The sequence below is a fragment of the Lycium ferocissimum genome, chromosome 11, assembly GCF_029784015.1.
Source record: "Lycium ferocissimum isolate CSIRO_LF1 chromosome 11, AGI_CSIRO_Lferr_CH_V1, whole genome shotgun sequence".
Lineage (NCBI taxonomy): Eukaryota > Viridiplantae > Streptophyta > Magnoliopsida > Solanales > Solanaceae > Lycium > Lycium ferocissimum.
The window spans coordinates 42,120,036-42,134,920 of record NC_081352.1 but is presented as its reverse complement, the minus strand read 5'-3'; the positions used below and the strand labels follow the sequence as shown (position 1 = coordinate 42,134,920).

The 14,885-nt window shown below is 33.7% G+C and overlaps 2 protein-coding genes across 2 annotated transcripts; both read left to right on the top strand.

Moving 5' to 3' along the window:
• Positions 1-4,381, top strand: LOC132036136 (probable protein phosphatase 2C 58). Its single transcript, XM_059426376.1, has 5 exons — positions 1-207; positions 2,600-2,854; positions 2,959-3,235; positions 3,350-3,504; positions 4,057-4,381. The coding sequence occupies exons 1-5, from the start codon at positions 172-174 to the stop codon at positions 4,192-4,194; spliced, it is 861 nt and encodes a 286-aa protein (XP_059282359.1). The 5' UTR covers positions 1-171; the 3' UTR covers positions 4,195-4,381.
• Positions 4,382-12,507: 8,126 nt separating this feature from the next.
• On the top strand, positions 12,508-14,264 carry LOC132037018 (zinc finger CCCH domain-containing protein 2-like). The gene has a single exon (XM_059427451.1). The coding sequence runs from the start codon at positions 12,603-12,605 to the stop codon at positions 13,857-13,859; it is 1,257 nt and encodes a 418-aa protein (XP_059283434.1). The 5' UTR covers positions 12,508-12,602; the 3' UTR covers positions 13,860-14,264.
• Positions 14,265-14,885: the final 621 nt, after the last annotated feature.

Here is a 14,885-nt window from a genome sequence, read left to right as displayed (position 1 = left end):
GTCAGCCTTAACTTTGATATTCACATGGTCTCCTCTCCTAGTCAATATGATTTATACTTTGCACATATCTCATAGCCTATCTTTTTATTTTATCACACTAATAATATCATCATAGTTGTTTATATATTATCATTCCAAAATACATAACTACAAAGTGAAAGTATTTCAATCATGACTGGAGGAAGAGAAATCTTGCACAAGATGAAGGTCTGTTGTCTCAATTCTCTGCTCCTCTATAGTATTTGACTGGAAAAAAAAACCCATTTTTGTGTGTGTTTCATGTTTTTGTTTAGTTCTTGTTGAATATTTATTAGAAGCAAAATTGGTGTCGAAGAGTTTGATTATCTAGACAATAGTACTAGTAGATCATAGTAGCAAATCAAAAATAGAAATAACCTACTAACTATTTGTTTGGTCACCCCAACTTATTTGGGACTGAGATGTATTTGTTGTTGTTTGATCAAATATTAAATTTAGGCAAGGAAGTTGTATAGTCAAGTCTATAAGATAATGGGCTGTGCAAAATTTTAGCTAAAACAAGTTTGGAACTTTATTAGATCAGAGACAGTGAGGACTGTATGTTGCAATTAAGCCTACTGTGATTTGAGTGGTTTTTAGGGATCAGGTGATTTGGGAGTGAAAGAAGTCAATTAAGTTCAGCTTAATGTTAGCTTAAGAAGCAAGCACTGAGTATTTAAAGCTATTTGACATTGTATGATTGACTGTGATGTGAATTGTGAGTGCCTATGTTGATTGATTATGTTATTAGAGGCCTCTTTGTCATTGTAATTTTTTTAAATTAATATGAGCAGAGAGCAAGGGGGTGAAAGTGAGGGAGGCATGATTAATATCTGATTGAAAGAGTCGCGTAGAATTGGAAAGAAGAGGGACTTCCATTTTTCGACAGAATGGATATAAAGCTTTTTCGTCTATGTTGTTTGTTTATTTATGAGTGGGTATTTAAGTGTACCTTCATCTGAGCTTAGTGCTAATGGGACAAGCTAATTCCAGGTCAAATTTAGAGAATTTTGAGAGCATTTTTCTCCTATTTTGGTTTCATGAGTTTTCGTTCCTTTGCTTTGCTGCTTGGGGATGAAGGACGAACGAACAAATTAAAAGCGCCTTAATTTTGTCTTTCTCTGTTCATTGTGTGAGTTCAGCTGCTATTTGCAGATTGTGTTATATAGTGTTATCAAAAGCCAAAAGCGCAAAAAAAGCTCTAAGGTCCCTCGGGGCTTTAAGCCTAAAGCGAAAATAAAGCATGGGCCTTTAATGAAAAAAGGCGCAAATGGAGGAAAAAGGTAAATATATATATATATATATGTTTAGTCCAACACTAATAATTATAACTATGAATAACAAATATAAGGACAAAGAAACTGAAAAAATGTATTAGAGCCTTGTTGATGACACCAAAGCGCACACTAAGCAAGGCGAAGCGCTCAACACATTTTGAGCCTTGCTTCAGGGCTTAAGTGTGCTTTAAGGGCTCCTTTGACAACACTGTTATACATTCTTCCTAATAAACAAATAGAGTATGATGAAGCAGATATTGAACTTGTATGCTCTCAATAGAAAAGCAAAGTTTGTTTTTTTCAGTATGAAGATATTTGCAGATAAGATGCATCTATGACATAAAGAGACTCTAATGCTATTCCCAAATTATAGATTTATCATGATGGCGTTTGTTGTGTACATTAGAATCATTTTCTGCTAGCTGCTTTTCTTCCAATTCGACAAATCCTTATGTTGAAATGTGTGGGATCCTGTATCTGTCATTATGCAGCTAGGAATTAAATTTTTATCCTGGCCACGAGAATTTAGGAGACAAATCATCTTCATTGTACTTTATCTTATACAGAATCATCTTTTAATTGTGCATTACAGAACAATCATTAATGCTTGCTGTTTTCTATTTTTATTTTTGTTACTAGTTTGGAATTTCCGGTCGTGCTTTTCTTTGATGAGTATAATGAGATGGATAACAACTGAATAATCAATTCATACGCCTTAGAGAAGATGATATTGCCATACCGCTGCCTATAACTGGAAACGTGATTTCAGGCAAAGTTTTGGTTGTCACTGGAAATTTTTCACTAATTTGAATATCTATTCTTAAATGTATCTGTCAACTGTCTTAATGGCTAGCTGTCGAGTCAATATCTTAGGACATTTCTGTATGTAGGACCACTGCAAACTCTAACTCTTACTAACAAATTTCCACATTGCTTTTGCACTTCTCTAGGTTTCTGCATGATCAGTTATTGCAATTTTTCTTAGAATTCATTTAAAAAGAGACAGTGAAGTAAGCTAGAGAGAAGTGTGGTGTTCCTTTGTGATTTAAGTAGCTCACTTACACCAGAATTCTCCAAAATTTCTTAAAAACTGATTTCTAGTATATGCTATCTGTATTTATTGACGAGGTACTACTTTCCACAATTACTTAAATGACTTCGTTTTGGTTGTTTGGCCTTCGCCATTTGCTTTTCTTCCTATTAACTCTACAAACTTTCAGACCTTTCATGCAGATAATTAATTGGTCTAATGGTCAAGGAGTCATTGTTCTCAAGCTAATACATTTGTTACATATCTTGCTCAGGAAAAGGCATGTTTTATTTCGTCCATGCCAGACTCACCAGATACAAGAGGCAAGGGTGGAGCATCAAAGCGGACCACTCACGGGTCCCACCTGGTGAAGGGAAAGTCTAATCATGCGATGGAAGATTGTTTAGTTTGTGAGTTTAAGCAAGTCAATAACAACGAATTGGGCCTATTTGCAATCTACGATGGACATATGGGCCATGATGTGGCTAACTACTTGCAGACACACTTGTTTAACAATATTTTGAAAGAGGTAATGCATTATTTACAAAAAGAATTTGAATTGGAGTGACTCTGCTCTTATTTTCTCTCCTGCGCCTCCCATTTTTCTTATTCAATCCTTTTCTCTGTAAGCAGCATGACGTTTGGACTGATACTGTGAGTGCAACTCGTAGAGCTTATAATACAACAGACAAAGATATTCTGGAAAAAGCATTCGAATTGGGAAAAGGAGGTTCAACTGCAGTTACTGCAATGCTGATTAATGGTCAAACGCTTATAGTTGCAAATGTGGGAGATTCTCGAGCAGTCATATCCAAGAAAGGTGTTGCCAAGCAGCTATCGATTGATCACGAGCCAAACAGGGAAAGGGACATAATTGAAAGCAAAGGCGGTTTTGTTTCAAACATTCCAGGTAGCTTATGTGTTAATGATTAATATGCAATTGATGTAATTTATTGTCTAATCATATGCTAGTGAGTCAGCCAATGTGTTGCTTTACACAAGCTGATATTTTGGAATTTTGTAGGTGATGTACCTCGTGTTGATGGACAGCTTGCTGTTGCTAGGGCATTTGGAGATAAGAGTTTGAAGAGACATCTTAGTTCAGATCCAGATGTGGCAATTGAGTTGATAGATAACGATGTAGATCTCATCATTTTGGCAAGCGATGGTCTGTGGAAGGTGAGTTTTCCCCTGAAATGAGAGCTAACGTCATGTGTATGCTTCTCTTTTAGTTCCACTACTTAGGATACTTCCACTGATAGGGGCCTTTATTCAGATGCGCTTAAAGATATTACTGGCTTTATTTGCATCAGATGCTCTAAACTTTTGCCTGCTGGTATACGTTCAGGGGTTGTTTGGTTGCTGGTTAGAGTTATGCAGTTATTAGTAATGTAAGGGTTTAGTTATTCCATCTTCTACACTGCATAAATAATACATAGATTCGCTCGTAACTTATACATGAATTAGTTATGCGGGATTGTGAATTAATAACCAAACGCCGTACTTGGTGTGCCGTACTTTATACAAAGCAACTAAAAAGCTACCAAATATGGTATTAGTTATGCTGATTTCAAATCATGAATAACTCCATTCCTAACCAGCACCCATACGACCCCTCAAGGTTTTCCTGTCAGTGTTAAATTTTTTACCCAGACGAATAAGATATCTTGAGGAGGATATTGTGTTCGCTCCTGTTAGTCAGTTTTTGACATTTGCTTCACCTATTTGTAGGTAATGTCGAACCAAGAGGCAGTGGACTGTATTAAGAACATGAAAGATGCGAAAGCAGCAGCTAAACATTTGTCAGAAGTGGCGATTTCAAGGAAAAGCAAGGATGATATTTCCTGTATAGTTGTAAAGTTTCAGTGAAAGGGAGTCCTTTTGCAAGTAAAACTGGGCTGTACAAATTTTTTTTGAAATGATAATGTTTTCCTGCTGAATAGCGCTTTGTTAAGTTGAACATATTTCCACTGTCCTCCAAACATTTCCCCTGTATAAGAAATCAGTGTAAAATGTATTCATTGTTAAGTACTGTATATTCATTTTCTCAGACAAATATGTTACATCTCCTCTAAGCAGAGTCTGCGATTGTTTTTTCTAAACTGTTTCTGTTACCTAAAATTATTAATGATTCAAATAAGTACTTAGAAATATAGATGCTGAAGAGTTCCTCCCCTAACTTCCTAGCTGAGCTAATTCATCTTTGTAACTTGGTTTGTCTATTGACTTGAGAGCACAAGTTCATCACTGATGATAGGGCTGATTTAGGCAAATCTCCCTTGATTGATTTAAATTGTCCCTATTTTTTAAAGTAGTGCGAATATAAGCCTTGAAAAATTAGCCTTTCTAGTAACAATGTTTGCTCATGTATTGTTAAACCAAATATACAAACAAGTTGACTGTCATCTAACGTTGGCAATAAGTTATAAAGTTTTACACTGTGATCTAATATTTTCTTATAAGATTTTCATTTTTCTCAAAAGTGATCTTTAAACTATAGTTTAAAAAGTCCATAAATTGCCCCAAAAAAATAGGACTATTTATTAAACAGTTGCTCAAAAAGCAAAGGACAATTTGCACGATTACCCTTATTCGGGGGTGGTCTTTAATTTTTGCCCCCCAGATTGGTGGTCTTTAGTTTTTTGTCTTTAGTTTTTGTCCTTCGCTAAAAAACCCTTGGTTCCTGGTTCGAACCCCCGCTCAGTCAAAAATTTAAAAAAAAGTTCGCAAGGTAGAGTTTGGATTCACAAGGCAGAGTTTTTCCTACAAAACTCTATCTTCAGATAGAGTTTCAAACTTTATCTTAAGGCAGAGTTTGCCTCAAACTCTACTTGATTTTGACTGCAAACACTCCCTGATCAGGCAGAGTTTGACTGCAAACTCTACTTAAGGAAGAGTTTTGACTTCAGGCATAAGGTAAAACTCTGCCTTAAGGTAGAGGTTTGCATGTTTGCATTAAGGCATTTTTTTTTTTTTTTTTTTTACTTAGTTGGAATTTTGCAAAACTCAACCTTAAGACCTAACCTTTGCCCAAATAGGCCTAATTTTGCTATGAAACTCTGTCTTGCGATTTGTTTATTTTGTCTTGACTGAGTCGGGTTTGAACCCCAAACCTCATGATATTAGGCGAAGGAAAAAAATTAAAGACCAGCAATTTGAGGGGCAAAAATTAAAGATCACTGCCTTTGAAGGATAATCCGCACAAAAAAATGAAAAGGAATAAACATCAAAGACTTGATAGTACTTACTTAGAGCCTGTTTGGATGGGCTTAAAAAAAGCAGCTTATAAGTTGAAAACAGCTTATAAGCTTAAAAAATAGAGAAAAGGACAACGTGTAGCTAAAACTAATCTCACATTTTTTGGGCTTAATCCCAACTAGGTGTCAATAAATTCGGCCAGAAATTAACGCCAAAAAATAGCGGGTTAAAATTTGAAAATAATGCCACAATGTTTGGGCTTATTTTAAGCACAAAATGGCTTTAAAAAAAAAAAAAAGACTTTTTGAAAATAGCTAAAGGGGCCCCATTTGCGGCAATATACATATGTTGGAATTATATATAAACTTTATATACAAGAATTATACGGGCCTTTATAGACATATGTCTCTTAATCCTACACTATACATAAATTATACGTTAATTATACATTTATTATACATTTTGCCCAATAATGATATGATATTTTTATTTTTAACATTGCAATAGTGATACATATTATAGACCACAATGATAAGGTTTCTATAAAAAAATTTTTATAGGCAAGTTTGATATTTCTATATAAGACCGACGGCATATACACATGTTGGAATTATATATACACTTTCTGTCGAATGATATAGTTTTTATACCTTGTAAATGGAATTATATATACACTTTCTATACAAAAATGATATAGTTTATATACATATGATATATTTTATATACATATACAACGGGGATACATATTATTGCCCATACACATATGATACGCTTCTATACTATGATATATTTATATACATATTATCTGGGATACATATTATATACACATATGATATAGTTTTTATACATCAAAGCTATTTTAGTCCCGCAATGGCGTCTTCATATGAATCTGCCATTTTCGTAATTCCTAACTCACAAAGACAATTATGTGTCCTTTCGTACGTGCTCCTAAAAAGTTTTGGTTTTTTATCTTTTAAAAGTATATTTTACTCAAATATTGTAAAAGTAATTATCAAATAAAATTGAAAGGCGTCCCGGCATCAAATAAAATTGGAGAAGAAGGTGGAAGAAGATAAGAGGAGGAGAAGATGGAGAAGAAGGGGAGAAGATCCGAAGATAAAATAGTAGAACAAAAAGAAAGGAAAGTATAACGACTGAAATTATTTTGGTGGCTATAATTTTGATTTGTAAACCTTGTCTTGGGATTTTTTTTTTAATTTATGCTTGGCGGGTCCTTTGAAAAATAATAAGTTGGAACCTCAACTTATTTTTTTTTTTTTAGGAAAGCTCAAAGTTGCAAAACGCGAAGGGCAAAAATTAAAGACCAACAATATGAGGGATAATTTAAAGGCTTATAGGCCAAATATGAGTCTTAAAATTTAAAGCCTTTTCAAAAGAAGGGTCACTCTGTTATGTTCCAACAAAAGCTCATATGGGGTGATTTACTGAAATGTCCTTTTCCATGCCCCTATTTAGATTTTGATCCTATTCTTAAAAATTGTGCAAATATAATTTTTAGGAAATTACCTTTCCAGAAATGTTAGATCGAATCTATTATTTGCTCATATATTTTATAACCTTACATACAATATTAAGTTGTTGTCTAATGCTTATAATAACTTGCAAAATGTTAGGCTGGAGTTTTTCTCATTAAAAATTTTGTTTAATCAAAAAGAATTGTTTAACAATGATCCAAAAAGTCCATAAATTATCAAAAAAAAATCATTTATTATGCAGTTATCTTAAAAAGGGACAAATGTTGACAAACTATGAGCTCATCTGTGGAGTAGCGGGTCCAATCCAGTTGCATATTTCTTGAACGGTCCAATGTTTCTATGTTGACAAAATAAGGTTTCTATCTTCTCAGCAAACGAAAAATAATGTTTCTATCTTCTCAGCAAACAAAAAAATAAGGTTTCTATCTTCTCAATTTGAAAAAGAATCTGTTTTTGACTTTTCATTCAATATTAAATCGAAATAAAAGGGTCCAAAATTTAGTGCTTCTAATAACCAAGACATTTGCAGGAGTTTTTTCAAAAGTAGGTTCTAAATTTACTTCAATTATTTTGAAATATAATTTTTCGCATCCAAGGAAATTCGAACCAGAGTATAATTCTTGTCGCGTAACATCATTTTATTTTAATAAGAATACACATGCGCGCGCACAGACACACACAAAAAATATCAATGAAGGGGTGTGCGTTGATTATGCAAACTCCAGATTATGCAAACAAATAACATCAAATGTAGAGAGGAGTTCAAAATTTATACTAGTAAACAAAATCCATATGTATATGATTATATATGTCTGAGTCTTCTAATTTCCATTGCGCGCACACAATAGAAAGTGATGAATTTAATCTCATGTGTTGTCATCAACGACAAATTCAGAATTTAGAATAAACGAATGGATAAGTATATATTTTAATATTAAGCATTCCTTATTTGGAATCGCAAATGAATTAAACTGAAGAGAAGTCGTGCTAGTTGGGATTCTCAAAATGTGTCCAAGTTCGTCCAATAGACACCTAAGACCAATAGACTACGGTATCATTTTATTATATTCTTTGTGTGGTTATTTTATTTATTTATATATAATACCTTTTTTTCGCAACGAAGAGAATAGATGGTAACGCTTAAGCCTTAATGCATCCACTCTTGACTATACAAACAAATAAGATCAAACACAGAAACGAGTTCAAATTTATACAACAAGCTCCAAGACCATGTATATGATTTCTCTACGTTTTAATCTTCTATTCTCTTCGTGCCACACACATTAGAAAATGATGAATTTAATCTCATATGTTGTCATTAAAGTCGAATTCAGAATGTAGAACAAATGAGTCGATAAGACGATAAGTACAGATTTTAAAAAATACTTTACGATAATATGCATTCCATATTTGAATCGCAAAATAATGAATTAAATTGAAGAGAAGACGTGCTAGCAATCAATGAGGATTGTGGTTGGATAGATGGATAGAGTCCTCCCATCCTTAATCAGACGTTCCGAGTTTGAAAAATTTCAGTTAAGGAATGTCTTCCCTTAAATGAGTCTTACGCGAAGCAAATTTAAATTAATCAAAGATACTAATGCTAATATCAGACATCGGATCAGAAATAAAAAAGCCGTGCTGGCAGGGATTCTTGAAATGTGTTCATGTTAGTCCAATATAATTAGGCACTGCAAATGCCATGCATGAGACCACTTGTTTAGCATCGATACGTGGCAGCTAACCACGAATCCTTGATGATCCCACGTGAGACTCATATGAAGCTATAACAGGTGGCACCATTTAATGGGCAATTTGTTGAAACCAATTCCAAGCGATTTGCATAAAACGAGAAACCAACTCTGCTATGAAAGCATTTTTAACCTTTACTTGACCTACAAAACTTTGATTACATCACCCTAACTTACTAATCGACAAAATAGGCACTAACTTTCTTTCCCAAAAGCGTACAAAAACAATTAACTAACCCAACCCCTTCTCTATTCATCATTACCGTTCGCCATGTGTTTGCTAGAATGATTCTTCGGCTTTAATTTACAGGATATAATTAACCAAAACTTATAATTAAAAAGAAATTAATCTTAAATGTATCATAGTATTTGTATGAGTCTAAATATTGTAGGTTTCAATTTGTTAATTAATCTTAAATATATCATAGTATTTGTATGACTAGGTAAAAAAAATTAAAAAAATTAAAGAGAGTTTTGAATATTGTAATCTAAATAAAATAGTATTTAAAGTGCATTTGGATCTTGTGATGTTGAACAAATCATGTAGAGTAGTAGAATGAATTGACTATTGAGAATTACTTACCAGATATAGAATGAGATATCTTTTTTAGAAAGATTAAAAGAAAAGTAAGACATCTAAATTTAAATGAACAGAATATAGTATTTGTGTGATAATTCTTTTTATTAGAAATAGTATAAAGTTTAATTTATTGTTTGTAAATTTTTGTTTGTGGAACGAACCGAAGAAAAAAGGGAGTCACTGAAACGGAAGGAGTATTTATTTTGTAAGCTAGGAGGCTAAAATCAAAAATGATTTGTAACCTATATATATTTATGAACAATGGACAAGATGGATGCATTACTTGTTATTGCTATATTTAGGTTATGTCCAAGCGAGAAGTGTTAGGGTTTTAGGAGTCGTTTGGACATGATTTGAAATCATGTGATGAAATTAAGTTTGGACATGCAATTTGGATTTATTAAGTTGTATTTTTCTTATAGACATAAAAACCCCACAAGTTGTGAAAACTATCAAAACTTTCCTAATATTTATGCAATCTTACCAAATAAGCAAGTCATAGTTCATAACAAAATTAATACGCTACTAGAAGCCTTTTCTAAAAAATACAACATCAATTGATCAAACTTTAGTTCAATAAAAAGAAAATTTTAACACGAATAGTAATGTAACTACTCTTTAATATAATCCTCCCACATGGTACAAACATAAATAACAGTTGGTAGAAGTTAATGAGGTTGGTAAATGGTTGATGGAGTAATTGTTAAAAATATCTACTAATTTATGGGTCATACAAAATATAAACTTATAGGTCAAGTTTTACATTTAAAATTTTTGAAATCATGATTTGAAATCCCAAATGAGATCATGAGATGAAATCGCATGTCCAAATGCTGATTTCATCTCATGACATGAAATCGCATGTCCAAATACGACTACTAAAATTGAGAACTGTATACGGTAAAAACCGGATGTATGCAAGACCGGTGAGACCGGGGACCGGGGATAAGAAGAGACAGGCATGAGTGCCGAATATTTCCTTCGGACTGGTGGAATCGCACCAGCTGCGGCTGATATGAGAAAAGTGAAGTAAATCTGTTTAGTCCAGTTTCTCCATGACCGAGTTGATCGTGGCCGTTAGTCCGGTTAATCAGTTACAAAATTGCCACGCGTCAAGACCGTTCTGTCACATTGTACCGACAGTATATGCGGTGTCGACCGTCTTCTTGCCCAACCTTATCCTTTTAGGGTTTTCTTTATTCTAAAAGGGCTTTATGATGGTATGCAAGGCCCATAAGGCAAAACTATAAATAGGGGGCATCTCCCTACTTTTAAGGGTTGGTTTTTTGAGATCTATAACATTGTAATAGGAAATATATGCATTGAAGCTTTCTCTCTCTCTCATTTTCTAGTCCGAACTAGTGGAGTTGGGTTTATTCATTCAATATAATTTTAGCTTAATCATCAATATTTACGTATTTATTCAAGTTATTAACACATATACATACCATTGCACACGAATCCATATATACATTCCACATAAACCAAAAATAGATTAAAGTTTATCCACATATCCTATACCTCACTTACAAATTCAATTGATTACCTAAATCCGGGGTAAACAAGAACCACAAACAAAATTTTATCATTAACTGACACAACAAACATCTTTCAAGATAAGTACAAAACCTTGCTGGTATTCTGATTCAAGCAGGAGTTGAGAGGGGGCAAAAAAAATAAGACTTTATATGTACACTTTGTGCAATCTTAAAATTTTCCTCTTGTAGTTTCTGGAGGAAAGAAAAAGCACAAAATTGAAAAGGAAGTTCCAAAAATAAAGTTCACCGCCAGAGCATTAGTAGTTGGGTTAAAATTCTGCCAAAAGGTTGAAGAAAAAAGAGTTTTAACTCATATATACGATTGTATAAAGAATTTTTAGCATTATTCAGCTATTCAAATTATATCCAACAGGTATCTTTGGCGAAATGAGATTTGTGATTTAAAATAAAACGTATTATTTGTTACAATAAATAAAATTGATCTGATAGTATAAATTTTTTTACACCATCAACAAAATAATAAGTTAAGCTCAAAAAAGAAATGTTAGACCTAAAATTCGTAAGTCGCAACACATGATTTAAATATATTCTTCAGCCACCACTACTATTGTTACAAGAAGTGATCTCTGTCAAAAGATTCAATAATTTATATCAGTACAAAAATGGTATAATCTTTCAATTAAAAAAATTCAATTAACCCCCTCATCCATATAACACGCTACTCAAGGAGTCAAAAAAGAGGTCAAAATAAGATTCACGGAAGAAGGATGCTACCCCATGTGTGAGGATACATGACTGCCTTGAAAGAAACCCAAACTAGGAAAAAGGTAAGTTAAATTGTTTAATGAAAAATTTAAAATTAAATTATTTTAATATAAATAATATTACTTCCTCTGTCCCCCATTTTAATCGTGGTTTTAGTACAATATTCTCTCAAAATTATTATCACTTTAGGGATTCAAAACTAAAATTAGCAATTTTTTCAGCTAAACCCTTAGTATTAACTCATGTACCTTGTAGTTTATTACCTTTCCTAATAGGCCAAAGAACTAAAGCGACATATAAAATTTGACGAAGAGAGCACTTTTTAATCGCGTTAAAAATACCTTTAACAAGTAATGGGAGGAGGTCAATTATCAAGGAGTACTATGGATTTTAACTATTTTTTTCGGGTACATACAACGGATTTTAAGTTAGAGGTTATGTGTTAGAGCTTCAAGAATTGGATTTTTTTCTTAAAGAATGTATTTGCTTTCTCAATTAGGTCTCAGTGGCGCGATATTTACTCTAATCCAACAGTATTAGATTCGATAGATTAAAATATAAAAAGAGGTCAAATTGGATTAACGGAAGAGGATGCTACCCCATGTGAGTACATGACCTATCTTAAAAGACAACCAAATTAGGAAAAAGAATATATAAAATATACAAACAAAAGGGACTAAGAGAGAATACTGACTTTTTCACAAAAGACTAATATTGCATGCAGAAGAACTAAGTGTCAAGCTGCCACATATCTCTCTTTGCATGCCAATCCCTAATACTATTCAGCCACGCACCTCTTCGCCCATCCCTCACACCATCCTCGTCACCTCCCAAAAATATTGTCTCCCAAATATTAATTCATTTTATGTCATGTATATAATGATCCCCATTCTCATCTTATTTCCTTACAATTCATCATTTCTTTCACGTCCCCACATTAACCCACTCTCTACAACTTTCTCGAAAACACTTAGAAATCTTTTCCATCATGGAAGGTCTTTGTGCTGAGCAACATCATCATCACAAGTATCATCCCTCACACCAACTTTACCTCAACAAGAAATCCCTTCGTGACATTGACATTCCCCCAAGAAAACTCCTTAGCCGCCGTTCAACTCTCTCAATCGACCCTGAAAACATGTTTATGGACTCTCCTAAGTCTGTAGGAGCTGAGTCGGACACCCTTTTTCAGAAATTCTTACCGCACAACAGCCTGGACGACGATGATGATCCGTACTCGTCTGACCATTTCCGTATGTACGAGTTTAAAGTCAGACGTTGTACTCGTAGCAGGAGCCACGATTGGACTGATTGTCCTTTTGCACATCCCGGTGAGAAGGCTCGTCGGAGAGACCCACGGAGGTTTCATTATTCTGGTACGGTTTGTTCTGAGTTTCGTAAGGGGAATTGTAGCCGTGGTGATAATTGTGAGTTTGCGCACGGGGTTTTCGAATGTTGGCTACACCCAACTAGGTACAGAACTGAAGCATGCAAAGATGGGAAAAACTGCAAAAGGAAGGTTTGTTTCTTTGCACATACTCCAAGACAACTTCGTGTTCTGCCACCTAGTTGTCATGAAAGTAGTTGTTCACCAAGAAACTCGAATACTTCCCCTCTTGAGAAGAAGTACAGGAATTTGAACCATTGTTGTGTTTATTGCCATTCTGTTTCTGCTTCCCCTACATCTACTTTGATAGGCATGTCACATATGTCGCCGCCTATGTCGCCATCACTTTCACCACCACTTTCCCCTGCAAATAGAACTCAATTTTCATCACCTATGTCGCGTTACACCGATCGTTTTGGGAGTGTTGAAATGGGCCAGCTTGATCCAGCTGGGCTGATGAGTTATAAAGGTGCACTTACTGAATTGGTTAGTTCTTTGGAAGCTATGAATGTGAATGAAGTACCAAATTCTTCTTCTTCAGGAGGTGTTGTGGCTTCTCATTCTGGTAATTTTGATGGGAATTTGAATTTACCATGGTTGGATGTGAATTTTAGTAACAGTAACAGTTATGATGATCAGCAACAGTTCCTTCTTTCTCCTTCAACTCCAATGTCCCCAAGTCCAGTTTCTAGTTCAAGAACCAAGTTTTACACAAGGGAATTTCCATCTCCTAGTCCTGTTTCTAACTCAAGGTTGAGCTTTGGAGAAGAAGCCAATAATAATGGTGCAAACAAATACTACAATGACAATGGATTAGGTGGACCAGATCTTGGTTGGGTCAATGATCTCTTGACCTAAAAAAATTATGGAACTTATGAGCCATTGATGGAGCGGAGTTTTAATTTGTAGTCCTGTTTGATTGATGATGATGAATAATTATTCAAGATTTGAAGACGAAGAAGATTTTTGTACATACAAGTTCAAGAAAGTACTGTTTATTTTGCTAGCTGCTACTGCACCATCCATATATAATCAAGACTTTGTATATATGAGATGGATGAGGAGGAGGATGTGTGACTTCTTTTACTAATCCGAAAGCTTATTACATTTTTTTTTTTTTTTGCCTTATTTAATCAATGTAAGATTTCTGGGTTGTTGATTATGAAGATGTAACTTTCAATTTCAATTTCTATCTTGTTGAAGGGGTGAGAGTTGTGAGTCTATTGTGTTATATTCAAGTTCAATGTGAACCCATTAATGTTATTATTCTTGCATTCAAGTCAATAATAATTTCTTGCCTTTCTATAATTGTCTACGTTAATTTTCCCTTTACAAACTTCATTTCTTCATTTCTACTACTGGTGGTGAAGTGGAAGTAATAGGGTTTGTCTTGATCAATATGTTTTTACAGTGACAAACTTCTTATCTTGTTTCACCTTAATATTAATTACTTATTTTTAAATTATTCTTAAATCATTTTACGAAGTGCAAAATAATCTTTAAATCATTTTACGAAGTGCCTCACCGCATCGCAACTACTACTTTAGACTCCTTTTATACAATTATGAACATGAACTCCACTCCACGAAATTTTATCAATTGCAACGCAACTTAGAAGTCTACTAAGATTACAACTAAGTCTATAATTTAGAAGTCTATTAAGATTACTAGTTAAGAGTAGCCCTTGCTGAGCACGGGCTCAATAATACTATATGCTAAATGTTAAAGAACTACAATTTTCTTTTCATCATAAAAAAAAAAAATCATTTTCTTTTCACCATAAAAAAAAATTATTTACAACTTATGCTTTATTTAGATTACCATTTAATTTTATTCATGTTAATTCAGTGAGTTAAATTTTGCTCCAAAGAAATAGTTGAAATT